The sequence below is a fragment of the Miniopterus natalensis genome, chromosome 4, assembly GCF_054644295.1.
Source record: "Miniopterus natalensis isolate mMinNat1 chromosome 4, mMinNat1.hap1, whole genome shotgun sequence".
NCBI classification, from domain to species: Eukaryota; Metazoa; Chordata; class Mammalia; order Chiroptera; family Miniopteridae; genus Miniopterus; species Miniopterus natalensis.
In genome coordinates, this window is record NC_142084.1 from 48400018 (window position 1) to 48417193 (window position 17176).

Sequence of the window (17176 nt, forward strand, 5' to 3'; positions counted from 1 at the left end):
GCTTAAAGCACTTACAAAGCAATTTTCTAGGAGGTTCCTTTTTATTCTTTACTTTTAAATTTATTTTCTTTACTTAAGGAGATGCCCTTTTAGGTACTATTGGAAAAGTGTATTCATTACTTAATATAACCCATCTACATAATTTCTGTTGTACCTCAGTTTAAGTACCTACCAGAGTAAACTCTTTTCTTTACTTCTCATGAATCTTTATCAGTGAATTATAATATCTATAGTTTTATTAAGCTTAATTCACCAAACACACTCAAAGAGGAATTCAAGATTTATAAATATGTGGATAATTCTATTCTGTATGGATGCTTAGAAAAATATCCATGGTTTAGTATGTGTGGTGTTTTTTTCTTTAAAAAAATTTTTTTCAATCTGCTTTTAATTTTCTCCTCCATACATTTTTTATTGGCCCCCATCGCCTGCGTATTGAATGTTGTGTAGGGCTGTATGAGTGAAAAGCAAACAGTATTTGTTATGATGAAGAGGGTCATAATTTATATTTGGAGATGCTTACCTCTTATGGATTCAGTTGGCAATTGCCAGTAATTTTTTAATCGGTAGAGATTTCTTTGCATTATTTAACAAGTTTTAATACGTTTGTTCAATATATAATGTATTTTCTGATTACTTGTAATATTAATTTTCACAGGTGAAAGTCAATAAGGATGTTTAAGTGCTGGTCAGCTGTTTTGTTTCTTGGATTCATTTTTTTGGAGTCAGAAGGAAGGCCAAGCAAAGAAGCAGGATATGGCCTTAAATCCTATCAACCTCTAATAAGATTGCGACACAAGGTACAGTCACCATTCTGAATTTTTTCATAGCGCCTAGTAATTAGGAACTAAACTATCAGTTGTATGGTTTATTATTCACTCAAGAGCACTTAGCTCAGAATGTAATTTTTACATTATGAAAAATGCACATTTTAAAACATAAAATGGTTGTAATTTTGTAAATTTATAATTTTGAAAATTAAATACTTCTTGACAAAGCATAGAGCTAGCTCCTTTGAAAATATATTATTAAAGTTAATAAGTAGTAATAGTAATGGATTTATAAAAGTAAGTAAATGTGTTAAGACTTAACCAGTTTCTATTATTTCCACATTAATTTTAAGTTTAAAACTTTTAAAACTAAAGCAATAATGTTATATTCTTAAATTTGTTATGAAGATAAACTAAAAAAGATTTCTAAACTATGGGGAAATACATAAGTTGGTAAAGGATCATTAGTTTTTGTAGAAATACAATATTTTAATTACATAAAAATAATTTTTAGCTGTCTAATGTTCAGTAAATACTTCTTTATGTTAAATATATTCAAGTATGAAGTAAATTAACATTTGGGAATAATGTAAAGTAAGTGGACTGTACACACAATAAATTAAGCTAGTGCTTTTATTTTAATAACATCATTATTCTATAAATAACACACATAAATAAATAATAAATCAATTAAAAGTTTATAGTACATTTTGGTTTTTATAGAAAGTAGAAAAAAGACAAAAAGCATGCTAAGTATGAGAGAAAATATATATTTTTAAATGTTTTATACTACTTGTGTTAAACACTTTTGAAATAAACAAATATGTTAATTTTCTCTCTTACATTCAACGCATGCCTTTCTTTGGCACTTACATTATGTATATTTTGCTTAGATTCCTTCATAATGTTATAACATTTTAATAAAGTAGCTAACCTTTACTGGGATTTTTATGTGGCAGACACTAGGTTAATATCTTAATTGTGTTATTTTATCTTCTAAACAATCTTATGAAGATGTATTTATTTTCATTTTATAAATGAGAAATCAAAATTCATAGAAATGTTAAGGAATTTTCTGAATACATACATTTATTAAATGTATTAATTGGCTAGGGATAAATGCAAGATAGATTTGATAGTCAGAAAAAAAAAAGAAGAAAATATGTAAAATGTAAAAGTAAAACTTTAATGTCAAATATCACTATGGAAATCCAGTCACATGTAAAAGTAAATATGTTCTTAAAAGTTTTTAGTCTGGGTAAATACAACTGGAGAATTGGCCTTTTCCCACTATTTTTCAGTTATCAGTCATGTCCTCTACCTCATGGACTAATAATCAGTTTTATCCCAGCCCAATACTTAAAAATAATAACTCCTTTGTGAATGCTGCAACATACCCAGTGAATATTTATTCTGTGCCTTGTGTCTGCCCTAAGTTATGCATCTTGAGGTCAAAGTTATGCCATTCTAATCCTTTTATTCCTGTGCCAGAAACACAGTAGATACCGTTTAATCGAATCTCTGAGAATTTTCACACCTAAATTTCTGTTATTTAGAAATAACACATGATTGCTAGTATTTAAAGCCAAAGAGGTAGAGAAATTCATGGTGGTACTTAACTTTGAAACAACTTGGGACAGAAATGAAATTAAGCTATAAAAGGCATTTTGTGAGTAAGTGTGTGTGTGTGACTGTGTGAGGGGGAGTGTGTATATGACAGGTGGAAAAAAGCACCCTGAGTTGTGCAAGCACCTGCAGGAGCCAACTGACACTCCTTAATCACACCCAGCCCTCATCTGACTACTGGGAATTACATTTTTTCCCCCAAGACTTTGAAAATTAATCTCATTATAGCTTTTATTTTTACTTTGTATCAGTCATTATTTGGATTCCAGAAATACCTGGTCATTTTCCCCCCACTGATTCTCATTCCAATTAAGTTTATATGCAACTTGATTGCTAAGATTTTCCCAAATCATAATTGAACATGGAACAACCATAAGTATTCCCTATCTCCCCTTTTTATTTTCATCAATAGAAGTCATCACCATTCCTCAAGATATATATTTCACTTATTTATTGGTCTGTTGGATGTTTCCTTCCATTAGGATGTAAGCTACTATTCATCTTGCTATACCCCAGCACTTAGAACAGTGTTTGGCAGATGGTAAACACTAAACAAATATATCTGAAATGAATGACCTTATCTGCTGACTAGAATGAGACTGAAATCAAGATGATATATGTATTTGTTTTATAAAGCAAATTACATATAATAGCATTATATAGTTAATTATAATTAATTCATATGTACTTATATCATTAATTAAAATTAATAAATTAGATATAATTTTCCTTTGAATCATTTTATAAGAGTCAAATTAATGGAGAAATACTTAAAAAATTTAAATAAATTATTTTAATAGTGTTACATAAATTATTTCCTCTTATTTATTTTTTCAGCTACATAGTTTTATTTAAATTGCAAAAAATTATAAATTTCTACGTGTCTGTCAGACTGAGGGAATGCATAAGAGATTTTCTATTTAGATTAGTTTCCACTAATATTCAGTATTAGTTATTGACTAGAAAACTAAAACATGAATAATCAATACAATCCATCTCCAATTCTGATTAGCCATTTTTCATATTTTCCCCAGAGAACTTTTAGTACTTTGAATCTGAACAAATAAATGTATAGAACATCATTTTTACCAAATATTTGTGTGTCAACTACATAATGGATCCCCTCTTGGGAACAAAAAATGAAATGTTAGACTTCTGAGATTACATAGTGATATTGTAGATCTAAATAGAAATGTATATATTTACAAGGCAAATATATGTACACATAAATGTGATTGAAAATATATTTGTGTCTTGAGATGAGCACAAGTAACATATAAATTCATTATTCTAATTATAGAAATCTTAATTATAGTCCACAGTATGTGTCTGAGAGAGCTAATCTTGTATTTCATACAATGTGTTTATCCAACAAGCATTTATAGAATATCAGATGCAGAAATTCATTAGCACTCTAGAATTGTGAAATATAGTTACCAAATTCAAAGCCTCAAAGTGGTTATCTTATTTATTATTATTTTAAAATAAATAGTGCATATATTGTGTTATGTACTTTCATGTACAATAATTGTTGAAACTTAATCTTACAATAACCTGGGGTGCAGGGAATATTATTTCTGTGCATCCAAATGATATCATTAAAACCCAGAGAGATAAAGTAACTTTCCCAAAGACAAGAGAGGGAAGGAGACAGAATCAATGAGATCAGTAAGAGGCAGATAAAAGCAAAGGTAGGCCAGAGATGGGGAAAAGGAACCAGGAAAAAATAAATATGTTGATGAAGTTAAACATCACACTGCCTCAAGGAAAAACATCTAATGTTCTTTCAGATTGTTCCTTCTGCCCCTGCATAAGCACAACCACAGTATTCCCATACCCATTTATTAGCCAGACTGCCATGAGTATCTTCTCCTGAATGTTACTGTAGCCTTGGCTTAGGGCCAACTTCCCAATGAAGATTCTCTAGGAAGCATAGTGACCACCCTAACTGCTGGTCTCATTGTCATGTACATGGATAATAAACCGCCTGAAGTCTCCCAAATTTTGAACCACCAGTAGAATTGGTATTCGCAGAGTGGCCTTTAAAGAACTTAGTATCATCGGGCATTCAGTGTATATTAAATGTGCTGTTAGGTTCATTGTATACATTTGGTCATTTAATTTTGAGTATTCCTGTGTGGTAAGTGGTTTTATTACTGTTTTATAAATGAGGAAATTGGGGTTCACAAATGTTTAGTAATCATTTCATTTCACATACTGAGCAAGTTAGGAGGCAGAATTTAGGATTTAATACACAGAATATAAAACTTAACACATTACCCAATGAGTACTTTTGGTAGTAAGCTGACCTATGTGCCATATTATTTCCTGTTCTCCCCTCATTCTGATCACATGGTAATAAGGCAGAATTTTATTTCTTGGTCGCTTTGTGGTTGGATGAGACCATGTGTCTAGTTCTGGCCAATAAGTACTGAGGCCCACCATGCAGTGCATCTGGGCTGAACATTTGATCAGCATTGTAAAACCTCCTTGAACTCTCTTTTGCCTCTAGCACAACAAGCAGCATCCGATCAACGTAGTTGCTGCTTAACTATCCCAAATGTCTAAATAACTAGGATGAATCAAACATGTGGGCAATTACTGATTCTCTTGAAATGTGAAAAGAGGGGGAAAAAACTGTTTTAAACCACTGAGATTTGGGAATTGTTTGTTATCTCAACATAACCATAGTCTAGCCTCACCAGTAAAGACAGAACTAGAATTTAAATTCATATCACCTGACCATAAATCCTGGGCTCCATTGTCTGGACCATCTTGACTTTCTGTTTCATTTCTACTCTGGGATTTTCTTACTCTTTTTCCCTCTATTGTTTATTTCTTCTGTTTTTTTCTTGGGTCATAGTTTCCCATCCCAGTTTAATTTCCTATTGTATTTATAACCCTGTAATATGTGTGTATTAATATTTCAGCTTATCACCATATACCTCCATTGACTGATTGTGAGCCCTGCCAGGGCTGGTACTATCTCTTACATCCCTTTTCTTACCTGCAGTACTGATCACATTGCTGCTTTGCTTGCTGAAGATGAACATCAAAGTTAAGCTTGAGGAAAAAATCTTAGGACAGTAGGAGTGCTCTTTGAGAATACCTATTGGGACCACTTAAAGACCTTAAAATGTTGACATCTTTATGTTGCTGGAGAATATTATGTCCAGCTTTACAATGCAGAGCGACTTCTGGAAACAAAAATTGCCTTACGATTCTTTTACTACCTAAATCAAATTGTTTATCTGTGAGAACAGTTACTGTGCAAATGGGCCCAAGAGTTTGCATAGTTTAATAAGTCCAGAGAGTATCACTATGCGCCATAGTACAGGGCAACTCAAATAAGTTATTTGTGGAAGGTGATTTTTACTTTTAGTATTAAAAAATGATAGATGTGGATTGGTGAAGAGTGGCAGGAGACAACTCTGGGGAAGGAAAGCAACATTAAACGACTCATCAAAACCGTGACTGCTTAGAGGCTGAGAACCTTCAGGCAAACCCAGGAGCATTTTTTCCTGACTGAGGAAAATTTGTGCCATTCCATCTGAAATATCTGACTGCTTGAAGCATGCTCCAGGGAAGGCCCTTTAAAACAGTCATATATTTTTCAGAGGTCAGGAAGCAATTCAGACCATTGTTTGAAACTGAGAGCAAAAATAGAGAGGGTAAACGGTGAAAAAAATCAATTAATTAAATATTAAGGAATGTACTTATTATTACACATTGATATAGTTATTCTGTATATATCATAATGGCTGAATATTATTAATAAATCTCAAATGCTTTTCTAATGAAGTAAATTACGTTTAAAAAGTAGGAATATTTTTGAAATTCTTTTTCCGAGGAATGTAATCCAGGTATTAACTGATCCCATACTGTCCCCATTTTGAGATTGTGCAAGAACTATTGAAGAATAATTTAGAAATTGGAGTATGAGGTTAATAAAATCAAAGAGCACCTAATAGTTCTGGATTCTTTATAACTAGGAGTAATGAACCTAAGAAATTTCATTAGTTTTCACAAAAATACTTCCTTACTCCTTTAAGAGTCCTAGGCAAAAATCAAAACATGAAGATGTTTGTTAAACTATTTTTTTTAAAAATATGTCTTTATTGATTTCAGAAAAAGGAAGGGAGAAGGAGAGAGAGAGAGAGAGAGATAGAAACATCAATGACGAGTCATTGATCTGCTGCCTCCTGCACAACCCCTACTGGGGATCAAGCCTGCACCTCGGGCATGTGCCCTGACAGGGAGTTGAACCTCAATTTCCTGGGTCATAGGTCGATGCTAAACCTCTGAGCCATGCCAGCTAGGCTGTTAAACTATTTTTATTAGAAATGCCCTGCACTTAGGTTATCCATGGAGTAGATGCTTTCTTAACATTATAATTCTCAACCTAAATGCCTAAAGGGACTCTCTATATTATAACAATGATTTTGTTGACAAGAGGTTATTCTGAGCTTCTCTGCTTCCTTTTCATCTTCCAAAAACTAGTAGAATAGAGAAGTCTGTGAGTAAACTTTGTTTCAGTGAGTGACTGAATATTGTTAAGAAGATTGCAAATGGTTTGAGATATTTTCCTCTTTGTAAGTTAGTATATTAGCCTGCCATACATAGTTTCATGAATGGTGACAGAAGGTACAAGACACCTGGGTCAGAGATAAAGGATGGTTTATTGCTCATAGCAATAGCATTAGCCAGAATTTAAGCTAGTTCCTGGAGCCCAGTTCCACAGGGCAATGTAAAGAGGGCCAGATAATACCAGCACATAGCAGGGAGTGTGTTACAAGAGAAAACCTGTGAGTTGAAGGATGCCAGTTCTATTGTATGGACCATAAGCATGCCTGTTCTTTGCATCAGAGGAAAACATTTTCTTTGTCATACTGGATAGTAAGTAGTCCTGCCCTTTGCTCTGAATGAAGATACAATCTCTGTTTTCTGAGGCTGTAAATGCACTTGCCCTAACTCCAGAGGGAGTCATTATTTTTATGCTCCAGTACTGTTTGCTATACAAACATTTTTGAACAGACAGTCCAGAGTAAATTGCAGTCAGTGTCTCTGCTCATGAGATATGGAAACACAAGGGACCCATGGAAGGCTGTCTCCCAATACACATTGAGAGTATCACCGTTAACAGGGGTCAGAATTGCCATTAAGTAAATCTGTCAAAAGCCAAAACTAAATGCTGTGTGGGTTTCAGAGTTGATTTGATGATGATAGCTTCCACCTACCTTTTCCCAAATCCTTTCAAGAACTTTAAGAAGAAAAAAATGTTTTCTTGACCTTTGAACAAACTGCTTGCATGTTTATTCCTTCAAAGCAGGCTATACTTGCTAATCTGGATAAAATTAGCATGCAGAATACTGAATTACTTTGATTAACAAAAATAAGTCATTAAAGGCATATGTCTGACTTCTAAAGTTGTCAATTTAAGATTCTACTACAGAAAACCGTTTGTCCCTTTGAGAATGAATCTCAAAACAGTACTGTTACTGCAGATATGTAGGATGCTTTACAAAAAGGATGCTCCTGTACACCATTTTGGCCCTACTTTAAAATACTTTCATTAAAGCTTTAAATGTAGCTATAACCTGGAAAAATAGGACTGCTTTCTAGAGAAGATTTGAAGTTTTGAAATGTTAAAAGTGTGATGCATTAACATTCTATTTACATCTATTTTTAAAAATATGACAAAGTAGTCAGATAAAGTCAAAATTCATTTAGTATATTAGTGTCAGATTCAGGAAAACTCTAGCTATGTCCCAGCCTTGGGATGTTTCCACCACCCAAGTATGGCTTTTTAAGTGACCTGATTCATGGAGCTTCCTCATATCCAATTCAATATTTAAAAACAAAGGAAGTTATCTTGATAGTTGAAAAATATATGGCTTTTTTTCTGTTTCCCTGAAGAGTCATTGATTCTGTTACTGATTTAGAAGCACCAGAATATTAACACCTAGATGCAAACAGTTGTTTCTTTACTGTTCATTTTCTTTTGACTGACTTCCAAAGAAAGACTTCTTGTTTTCAAGTATAGTTGTATTTTCTCACCATGTCTCTAGGAAGGATAGTTTGCTAAAAAAACAAACACTATTAATTCACCCAAATCTACATTAATTAAGGGCATTAAGCTAACTCCTATTTAAAACATAAAAGTGTGCTTGTTTTTAACAGGGAATTAAGTAAAAATACATTTATCTAATCATTAATATTAATGCATTGGCAAACTAGCATTTGCATTCACTACTTCAATGTGTAAATGAATTATGTTGTCCTGTACATCGTTTATTATTAAAATTCTATTGTGAATTCAATTAGCAAAGCTCTGTATTATAAATGAAAGAACTATCCTGATTTATGAGCTTGACATTTAGCATGTTAAGAGATAAAAACCTTATAGTATATAAACTACAGTTGAAAAGAGTGGTATTATTTTTAACTAATATAACTCACTGCTTATTTCTGGCATCAGTTCCCCTGTATATGAAGTGAGAGTTAGTGTTTTTAGAGCTTTAAGATAGTAGAAAATATTCAATTGATTTTTAAAAAAATGTAATACAGATGGAAAAACTGAGAACCCAGAAAAGAAACTGAAGGCAGAGTTCTTTGGTGAAGGTCACACTGCTAGTTGCTGCCCAGCTAAGATTTGATTTCCTGTCTTCCAGAACAGTTCTGTTTTCCTTTTTCACACTGCCCCGTAAATTAACACCTCTCTTTTTTATTTAATTTCATTTATATTTTTTCTTCATCTGAGGATATTTTTTCCATTGTTTTTCAGAGAGAGTGGAACGGAGGGAGAGAGAGAGAGAAACATCAATGTCAGAGAGACACACGGCTCTGGGGGCTGAGCCTGCAACAGAGGTACCTGCCCTTGGCCAGAATCAAACCCAGGGCCCTTCAGACTGTGGGCTGAAGCTCTAACCACTGAGCCAAACCGGCTAGGGCAACAACTCTCTTTAAATTCAGTTTTTATCAACAAAAAAGTACATTGAGTTGTTATTTCAACAAGTACTTTTTAAGTACCTACCACCTACAAGGTACTGAGCTAAATAATTCAAATCAAGTTCTTCAATACACATGTTGACTTGCCTGTGATTATTAGTGAAGCAGACATCTCAAGTGAATTGATTAGAAACACTGTTCAAGACCTTATTTAAATATGCAACCAGGGATGATGCTTCAGGGACAGCCAGTGCAAAGTTTGCTTTACATGGCCTAGGTGACAGGAAAATAAATGGGGTGACTAAGTCTATTTGCTAGACTAGGCTCTAGAAAACCGTGCTTAGTTACAGCATTGAACTAGCCCACCAGGCTGTCTGAGGGTGATTACAGATTTATCAGTGATGTGGGCTGTCAATCACTATCCAATGACTGGAAACTTCCAACAAAAAATGCCTCATCAAACATGCTGTTAGAAGTTTGCTTACGTGTGCTATCAGAAATGCTGGCAATGTGGTTTTCTTTCCTCCTGAGGTAGAGGCCTCTTTTCTCTTTCTCAGTTTTTGAATAGACTACTTTTTTTTAGTACAGTTTTAGGTTCACAGCAAAATTAAACCAAGAGTACAGAGAGTTCCCATAGACCTCCCTCCTGGCACTACATCTATGCGGCTTCCCCCACTATCAACATCCAGCACTCGAGTCGTACATTCGTTACATTCATGAGCCAACATCATTATCACCCAAAACCCATCATTTACCTTACGGGTTCACTCTTGATGTCATGCATTTTTTGGTTTTGCTAAATGCATAGTGACCTGTATCCACCATTGCAGTATCACACAAAATAATTTCCCTTTCTCAAACAACCTCTTTGCTCCACCTATTCATTCCTCCCTCACTCACAGCCATCCCAATAACTGGTCTTTGTATTGTCCCCATAGTTTTGCCTCTTCCAAAATGTCATATAGGTGGAATCACACAATATATAGCATTTTCAGATGGGCTCCTTTTTAATAGTAATATGCATTTAACTTTCTCCAAATATTTTCATGACTTGATAGCTCATTTCTTATTAGCGCAAATAATACCCCTTGTCTGGATGTACCACAGTTTATTTATCCATTTACCTACTAAGAGACATCTTTGTTGCTTGGGTTTGATAATTATAAATAAAGTTGCTACAAACATCTGTGTGCAAGTTCCTATGTGGACATAAGTTTTCAACTCACTTGGGTAAATACCAAAAGAGTACGATTGCTGAATCATATGGTAAGAATATGTTTAGTGTTGTAAGAAACTGCTAAATATCTTCCAAAGTGTCTGTACCACTTTGCATTTCCAGCAACAAAGAATAAGATTTCCTATTGCTCCACATTCTTGTCAGCATTTGCTGGTCTCATTTTGGAGGTTTTTGGCAATTCTAATAAATATCTTCCGGTATCTCATTGTGGTTTTAATTTCCAATTAACTGAATATATATGATGTTTAACATATTTTCATATACTTATTTTCTATCTGTGTATCTTTTTTTAAATTTTAATTTTGTTGTTGAAAGTATTACAGATGTCTCCCTTTTATCCCCCATTGATCCCCTCCACCCTGCATCCACTGGCACCCCCAAGCCCTCCCCATGTATATCTTCTTTGGTGTAGATGTCAATTCAGGCCTTTTGCCCATTTTATAACTGGGTTGTTAATTTTCTTATTGTTGAGTTTATGAATCTCTCATATATTTTAAATAACATTCATTTCTCAGATGTGTCTTTTGCAAGTATTTTTTTCCTGACTGTGTCTTATTTTTTTGTTCTCTTGACATAGTCTTTTGCAGAGCAGACGTTTTTAATTTTAGTGAAGTTCAGTTTACCAAGTTTTTTTTCCACGGATTGTGCTTTTGGTATTGTATTTTTTTTAAATATATCTTTATTGATTTCAGAGAGAGGAAAGGAGAGGGAGAGAGGTAGATAGAAACATCAATGATGAGAGTCATTGATCTGCTGCAGCCCACAACATGAGCATATGCCCTGACCGGGAATCGAACCCCGATCGCCTGGATCCTAGGTCAACGCTCAACCGCTGAGCCATGCCCGGCCGGGCTGGTGTTGTATTTTAAAAGTCATTGCCTTACTCAAGGTCATCTATGTTTTTTCCCATATTATGCCCAATGAGTTTTATAGTTTTGAGTTAACTTTTTCAAAAAGGTTTAGAGTCTGTGTCTATATTCATTTTATTACATGTGGAAGTCCAGTTGTTCTGGCATCATTTATTGAAAAGGCTATTTTTGCTCTGTTGTATTTCCTATGCTCTTTCGCCAAAGATTAGTTGGCTATATTTATATGGGTATGCTCTGGGCTCTTACTCCATTCCATTGATCTGTTTGTCTGTTTTTTCACCAATACCACACTCTCTTGATTACTATAGTTTAAGTCTTAAGTGGAATGGTGTCAGTCCTCTAACCTTGTTCTTCTCCTTCAATATCGTGTTGGCTATTCCGGGATTTTTTTCTTCTCCAAATAAACTTTAGAATTAGTTTGGCAATATTCTCAAAATAACATGCTGGGAGTTTGGTTTGGATTTCACTGAATCTATAGATCAAGTAAGAAAGAACTCATGAGTCTTCCTCTTCATGAACGTGAGATATCTCTCTTTTTATTTAGTTCTTGGATTTTTTTCATCAGGGATTTATAGTTTTCCTCATATACATATTCTGCATATTTGGGGGTGCTACTGAAAATAGTATTGTCTTCTGAGTTTCAAATTCAACTTGCTCGTTGCTTATATAAAGGAAATTTGATTTACTTCTGTGTATTAACCTGTATCTTGCAAACTTGCTGTAAATTACTTATTAGTTCCAGGAGTTATTATGTCAGATCTCTCAAATCTTCTACGTAGTTAATCATATCACCTGCAAGCAAAGACAGTTTTATTTATTTCTGTCCAATTTGTATATGTATTAATTTATTGTATTGTATTATTGCACTAGTTAAGTCTTCTAATATTGTGTTGAGCGGGAGTGGTGAGAGAGGATATCTTTGCCTTATTTCTGATCTTTGCACTAAAGCTTCTAGTTCTTTACCCTTAAGTGTAATGTTAGCTGTAGGTTTTTTGTTTTGTTTATTTTATATGTTCTTTATCAAGTTGAAAACTTCTTTATTTCCAGTTTCGGGAGAGTTTTTATCATGAATAGGTGTTGAATTTTGTCAAATACTTTTTTTGCATCTCTTGATATGATTGTGTGATTGTTCTTCCTTAGGCTGCTTATGTGATGGATTACATTCATTAATATTTTAATGTTGAATTCATTTGCATACCTGGCATAAATCCCACTTGTTCATAGTGCATAATTCTTTTTATACATTGTTGAATTGCATTCGCTAATATTTTATTGAGGATTTTTGCATCCATGTTCATATGACATATTGGTCTTTAGTTTTCTTGTAATGTCTTTGTCTGGTTTTGGAATTAGGGTAATGTTGGCCTCAGAATGAGTTGGGAAGTATTTCTTCTGCTTCTATCTTCTGGACTAGATTATAGAGAACTGGTATAACTTCTTCCACAAATGTGTGGTATAATTTACCAGTAAACCCATCAGGGTGGGCCTGGCACTTTCTGTTTTAATTATTGATTCAGTTGTCTGTTTCTTTTTTTGTCAAATCCCTATTTCTATTTATTGATCTTATTTTTTTTCATTTTAAAGTATATTATACACATTAAACTCTCTTTCTTAAATGCTTTGGTATATATCAATAATTAGAATTAAATATATATTTAGATTTTTAATTTTGATATACATTTTACATACAATGGAACACACAGATCTGTCTTATTTTCTGAATTTTGAAAAATGTGAAAACTTGCATAACAGACATCAAACTATAGATGTATCAATTTATAGAATGTCATCATCCCCCCAAAATTTTCCCTCATGTCTCTCCTCTATCAGTCTCTTCCCCTGTTCCCTCTGAGGCCACAAATGTTCTCATATTTTGCACCCTAGTACAGTTGTCTGTCCTAAAATTTCATGTAAATAGAATCATAGCGTGTGTGCAGATTTGTGCAATACTTCTTTCTCTAATAATAATGGTATTGAGATTCACCTATTTTTTCTCTTTTTATTGAATTTATCGGGGTGACACTGGTTAACAAAAGTATAGAGATTTCAGGTGCACAACTCAACAACACATTGCCTGTACTCTGTTTTGTATGTTCACCGCCCCAAGTTAAGTCTCCTTCCATCACCATTTATCCCCTCTATACCTTCCTCCACCTCCCCACATGCCTCCCCCCCACCAATCACCACACTGTTTCAATGTCCGTGAGTTTTTTCTCTCTTTTTTCTCACAATCCTCCCTTCCCCCAGCCTTCCAGTGACCCACCTAACAGTTGTCAGACTGCTCTCTATGAGTCTGTCCCTATTATCCCTATTGCTTGTTAGTTCATTTGTTATTGTGTCTATCAATAGTTTATTTCCTTGTATTGGTGACTAGTATTCCTCCATATGAATATATCACAGTACTTTGTTTTGTTTTGAATCCATATTCCTATTGATGGAAACCTGTTGAAACTTTTGTAGATAAAGCTGCTATGAACATACTTGTTTAAGTCTGTTTTGTTGTCATTGTTATATATTCTCATTTCCCTTGGGTCAATAACTAGCAGTCTTATTCTTAAATAAGAAACCACCAGAACTTTTTCTAAATTAGATATACAATTTTACCTTCCCAATAGTAATGCATAAAGTATACAGTTATTTCACATTCTTTGTAGTATTTTCTGTTCTCTATATTTTTAAATTTAGCCATTCTGAAGGGTGGCATCCATTACAGTTATAATTTGAATTTTCTTGATGACTAGTGGCACTGGGCATCTTTTCATTTGTTTATTGGTCATTCATGAATGTTGTTTTGTGAAGTGCCAGTTCAAATATTTTGCCCATCATTTGTAATATTTATACTCAGTTGTTGAAGTGCTTTATGTTTCCTTGATAATTCAAAGTAATAGAATTATTTAATGAAAATATTTATGTCCTTATAAAATTTCAAACAAGATAAAAGCTACTGTTAACCTCTTTAGTAGTATTTCATAGAAAACAATTTGGAGACAATAAAAGGAGTCCACATTGGAGCAGAAATTTTAAATGCTTAACTAAATAATAATTAAAAGCTATAACTTCTAACACAAATTAGATATGACTAAAATAATGCTATATTTTATTATAATATACCTGAAGATATATGTATGCATATTTATATATGTATATATTTATATCATGAATATATAATAGAATTGTATGTATTATTTTAAAACATCATATTCATTTTACTGATGTTTCGTTGTTAAAAATAGGAATTCATCTACAGCAGTTAGTTTATGAGCCGCTAAAGTTAATCAGTCACACCCAATTTAAGATCTAAAACAGTATTTCCCTAGTATATCATCTCTATAACTCACTGCTCTGAGAGGATTAATGATATGCAAACTGGAGATGGCAGAAATAACATTGAAAAGAAGGAATTAAAACTTCAATTAGGAAAGAGTAAAAGAACATACAACTATTGTAATGAAATTTTTTCTCTTGCTTTATTGCACTGTATTAGAGTTTTAACAAGTCTTTAAAATGAACTACTATTTTATTTTTTTAAGAAAAAGAAAGTAAAAGATATTCATTCTACTGAGTTCTACATTTCTATCAGTACCGCAGTTATATAGCAAGTGTTAATATATTTTCAACAATATACCACTCACTGTATCAATCCCATTTTAATTGAATAGTATTAGGTTTTTACATTCTTGTATTTAGATATTATTTTGGATTTATAGATACTGAAGGTTTTATGTAAATAAGTTTTACAACTCATACTAAACTTGCTATATTTAAGCAATATTATATTGAACAAATTTAAGGCTACCACACTTGAATTATTTTTTTCCTACAAATGGAGAACATACAATAATCAAGTATTGAAGATGCTAGCAGAAAGAGTATGTAGCAATATATGATTTACTGCACCAGATTACTAGATTCCATTCTATTTTATGTTTAGTTTTAGGTTACATGGATGTAACAAAAAACATAATAGAAATGGAAGGTAAGCAGAAGGTTAAGCAAAAAGCCTCCTTGATTCTATTCCCACTTCACCTAAAGCATTTCTGGTTTATTTTTTATATATTTTGATTCATAAAAACTGTTGTTTGAGTAAAATATTTGTTTCTTAATAAAAATTAAAATATTGAAGTGAATAGTTTCAATTACATAGTTATTTTATAAATTATGATTTCAAATTGTTCAGTTCATTCCAAAAATCAAGTTTATACCCAAAGGATAAACACTAGCTAAAACTAAACATATTTTTTTAAACATCAAAGATAAAACCTTCTTCCAGGAGATGAATTTAGTATTTTATAAGCATAATTTCATTTACTTAGACCTAACATATTAATATCTTTTCTGACATATTTTTTAAAACACTCTATCATACAACTTACATACATGCAGCATTATATGTACAAATATTTGCATCACAAGCATATTTCTACCAAGTCTGTTGGACTTACAGCTCCTATATAGATACTTTTTCTTCAACACTTATTATTCCAAATAGCTCTCTGTTCTTCCCCAAAAATAATACCTTTGAATTCTCACTGTGAAATTCCAGCCATTACTTAAGCCCTTCACTGTATAATAATACCCCACCTTCCCTTTAAAACATAAATAAAATTATTTTTTGTGCTATAGTTCAAAACCTGTTGTTGTGTTCAGTGTTCCTCTCTTTGGTGACTGTTTCTCAAAATCTCATAATTTTCCCTTTTGATTGTTATAATAAAGTCCCTTATTCACCACTGAGAAGTCTATATTCATGGCCCCTGAGAACATTATTTCTCTGAAATGTTCTGCTGAAAATGGAGTCTAATGACCAAGTCATTTGGAGAAAACTGCCTATTATGCTTCTGTGGAAATCCACAATGCACAAAAGTATATTAAAGTCTGAGAAATATTCTAAACTTTGCTTAACCTAGAATTTCCCAACTAAATGGACTATTGAAATTTTTGAACACCTTCTGGTGTTCTGGGAAACACAATTCGGGAAATTTTTCTCTCGTGGCTTTTAGAATTAATCTTGTTATGCACACCAGCTGACTTTGGCTTCAATTGAAACTAACGATGTTAAAGTTGAAGGTGGTGGAAATGTGTTGTTTTATTATTCTACAGTATCCTATTAAACAAAAAACACAGTTGGTTATGCATTCCATTGTTGATGGATATTTGGATTGTTTCCCTTTGGGGGCTATTGTGACATTCTTCTACATGCCTTTTGTTAGACATATACATTCATTTTGCTTGGAGTGTAATTGTAAAGTCATAGGGTTGGCATATATTTAACTTTAATAATTTCAAAGAGTTTTCCAAACTGTTTGTGCCAGCATATTTGTTTTTATAAAATATTTCAGAATCACTCTTAGGAATTATTTTAATTCTAGATCTTCCTTTTGTCTACCTAGATGGAAAGAAATGAGATGTGAGCAGATGTTATATTATTGCTGCTGCTGACAAATGTTGAGCAGAACAATTACAGGATGATTAAATGACTGAATATTCATCTTTCAAGAGAAAGAATATACTAAAATTGAGGCTCCAAAATTTCTAAGTTCATTTTGAAAGTATAATACAATGTGAATTAGTATGCAGTATCTGACTCAGAAAAAGAGTCATTCTCCAATTATGAATTTACTCTAATGATAAACAAATCACATAACTTTATAGTTTAAGTTTTTCTCTAAGATATTTTCCTCTTTTGACATGCAAGGAAACGACTGTCAGTTTAAGCTCTTTATAGCCTT

At 32.9% G+C, this 17176-nt stretch overlaps 1 protein-coding gene across 1 annotated transcript in view; it reads left to right on the plus strand.

Annotated features, from left to right (window-relative positions):
- The window catches only part of FSTL5 (follistatin like 5), a 491494-nt gene that overhangs the window by 40467 nt on the left and 433851 nt on the right, over positions 1–17176 (plus strand). Inside the window, exon 2 of the mRNA XM_016200335.2 lies at positions 659–800. Within this exon, the coding sequence (XP_016055821.2) occupies positions 675–800 (126 nt within the window). The 5' untranslated portion in view covers positions 659–674. The remainder of the gene's footprint in view (positions 1–658; positions 801–17176) is intronic.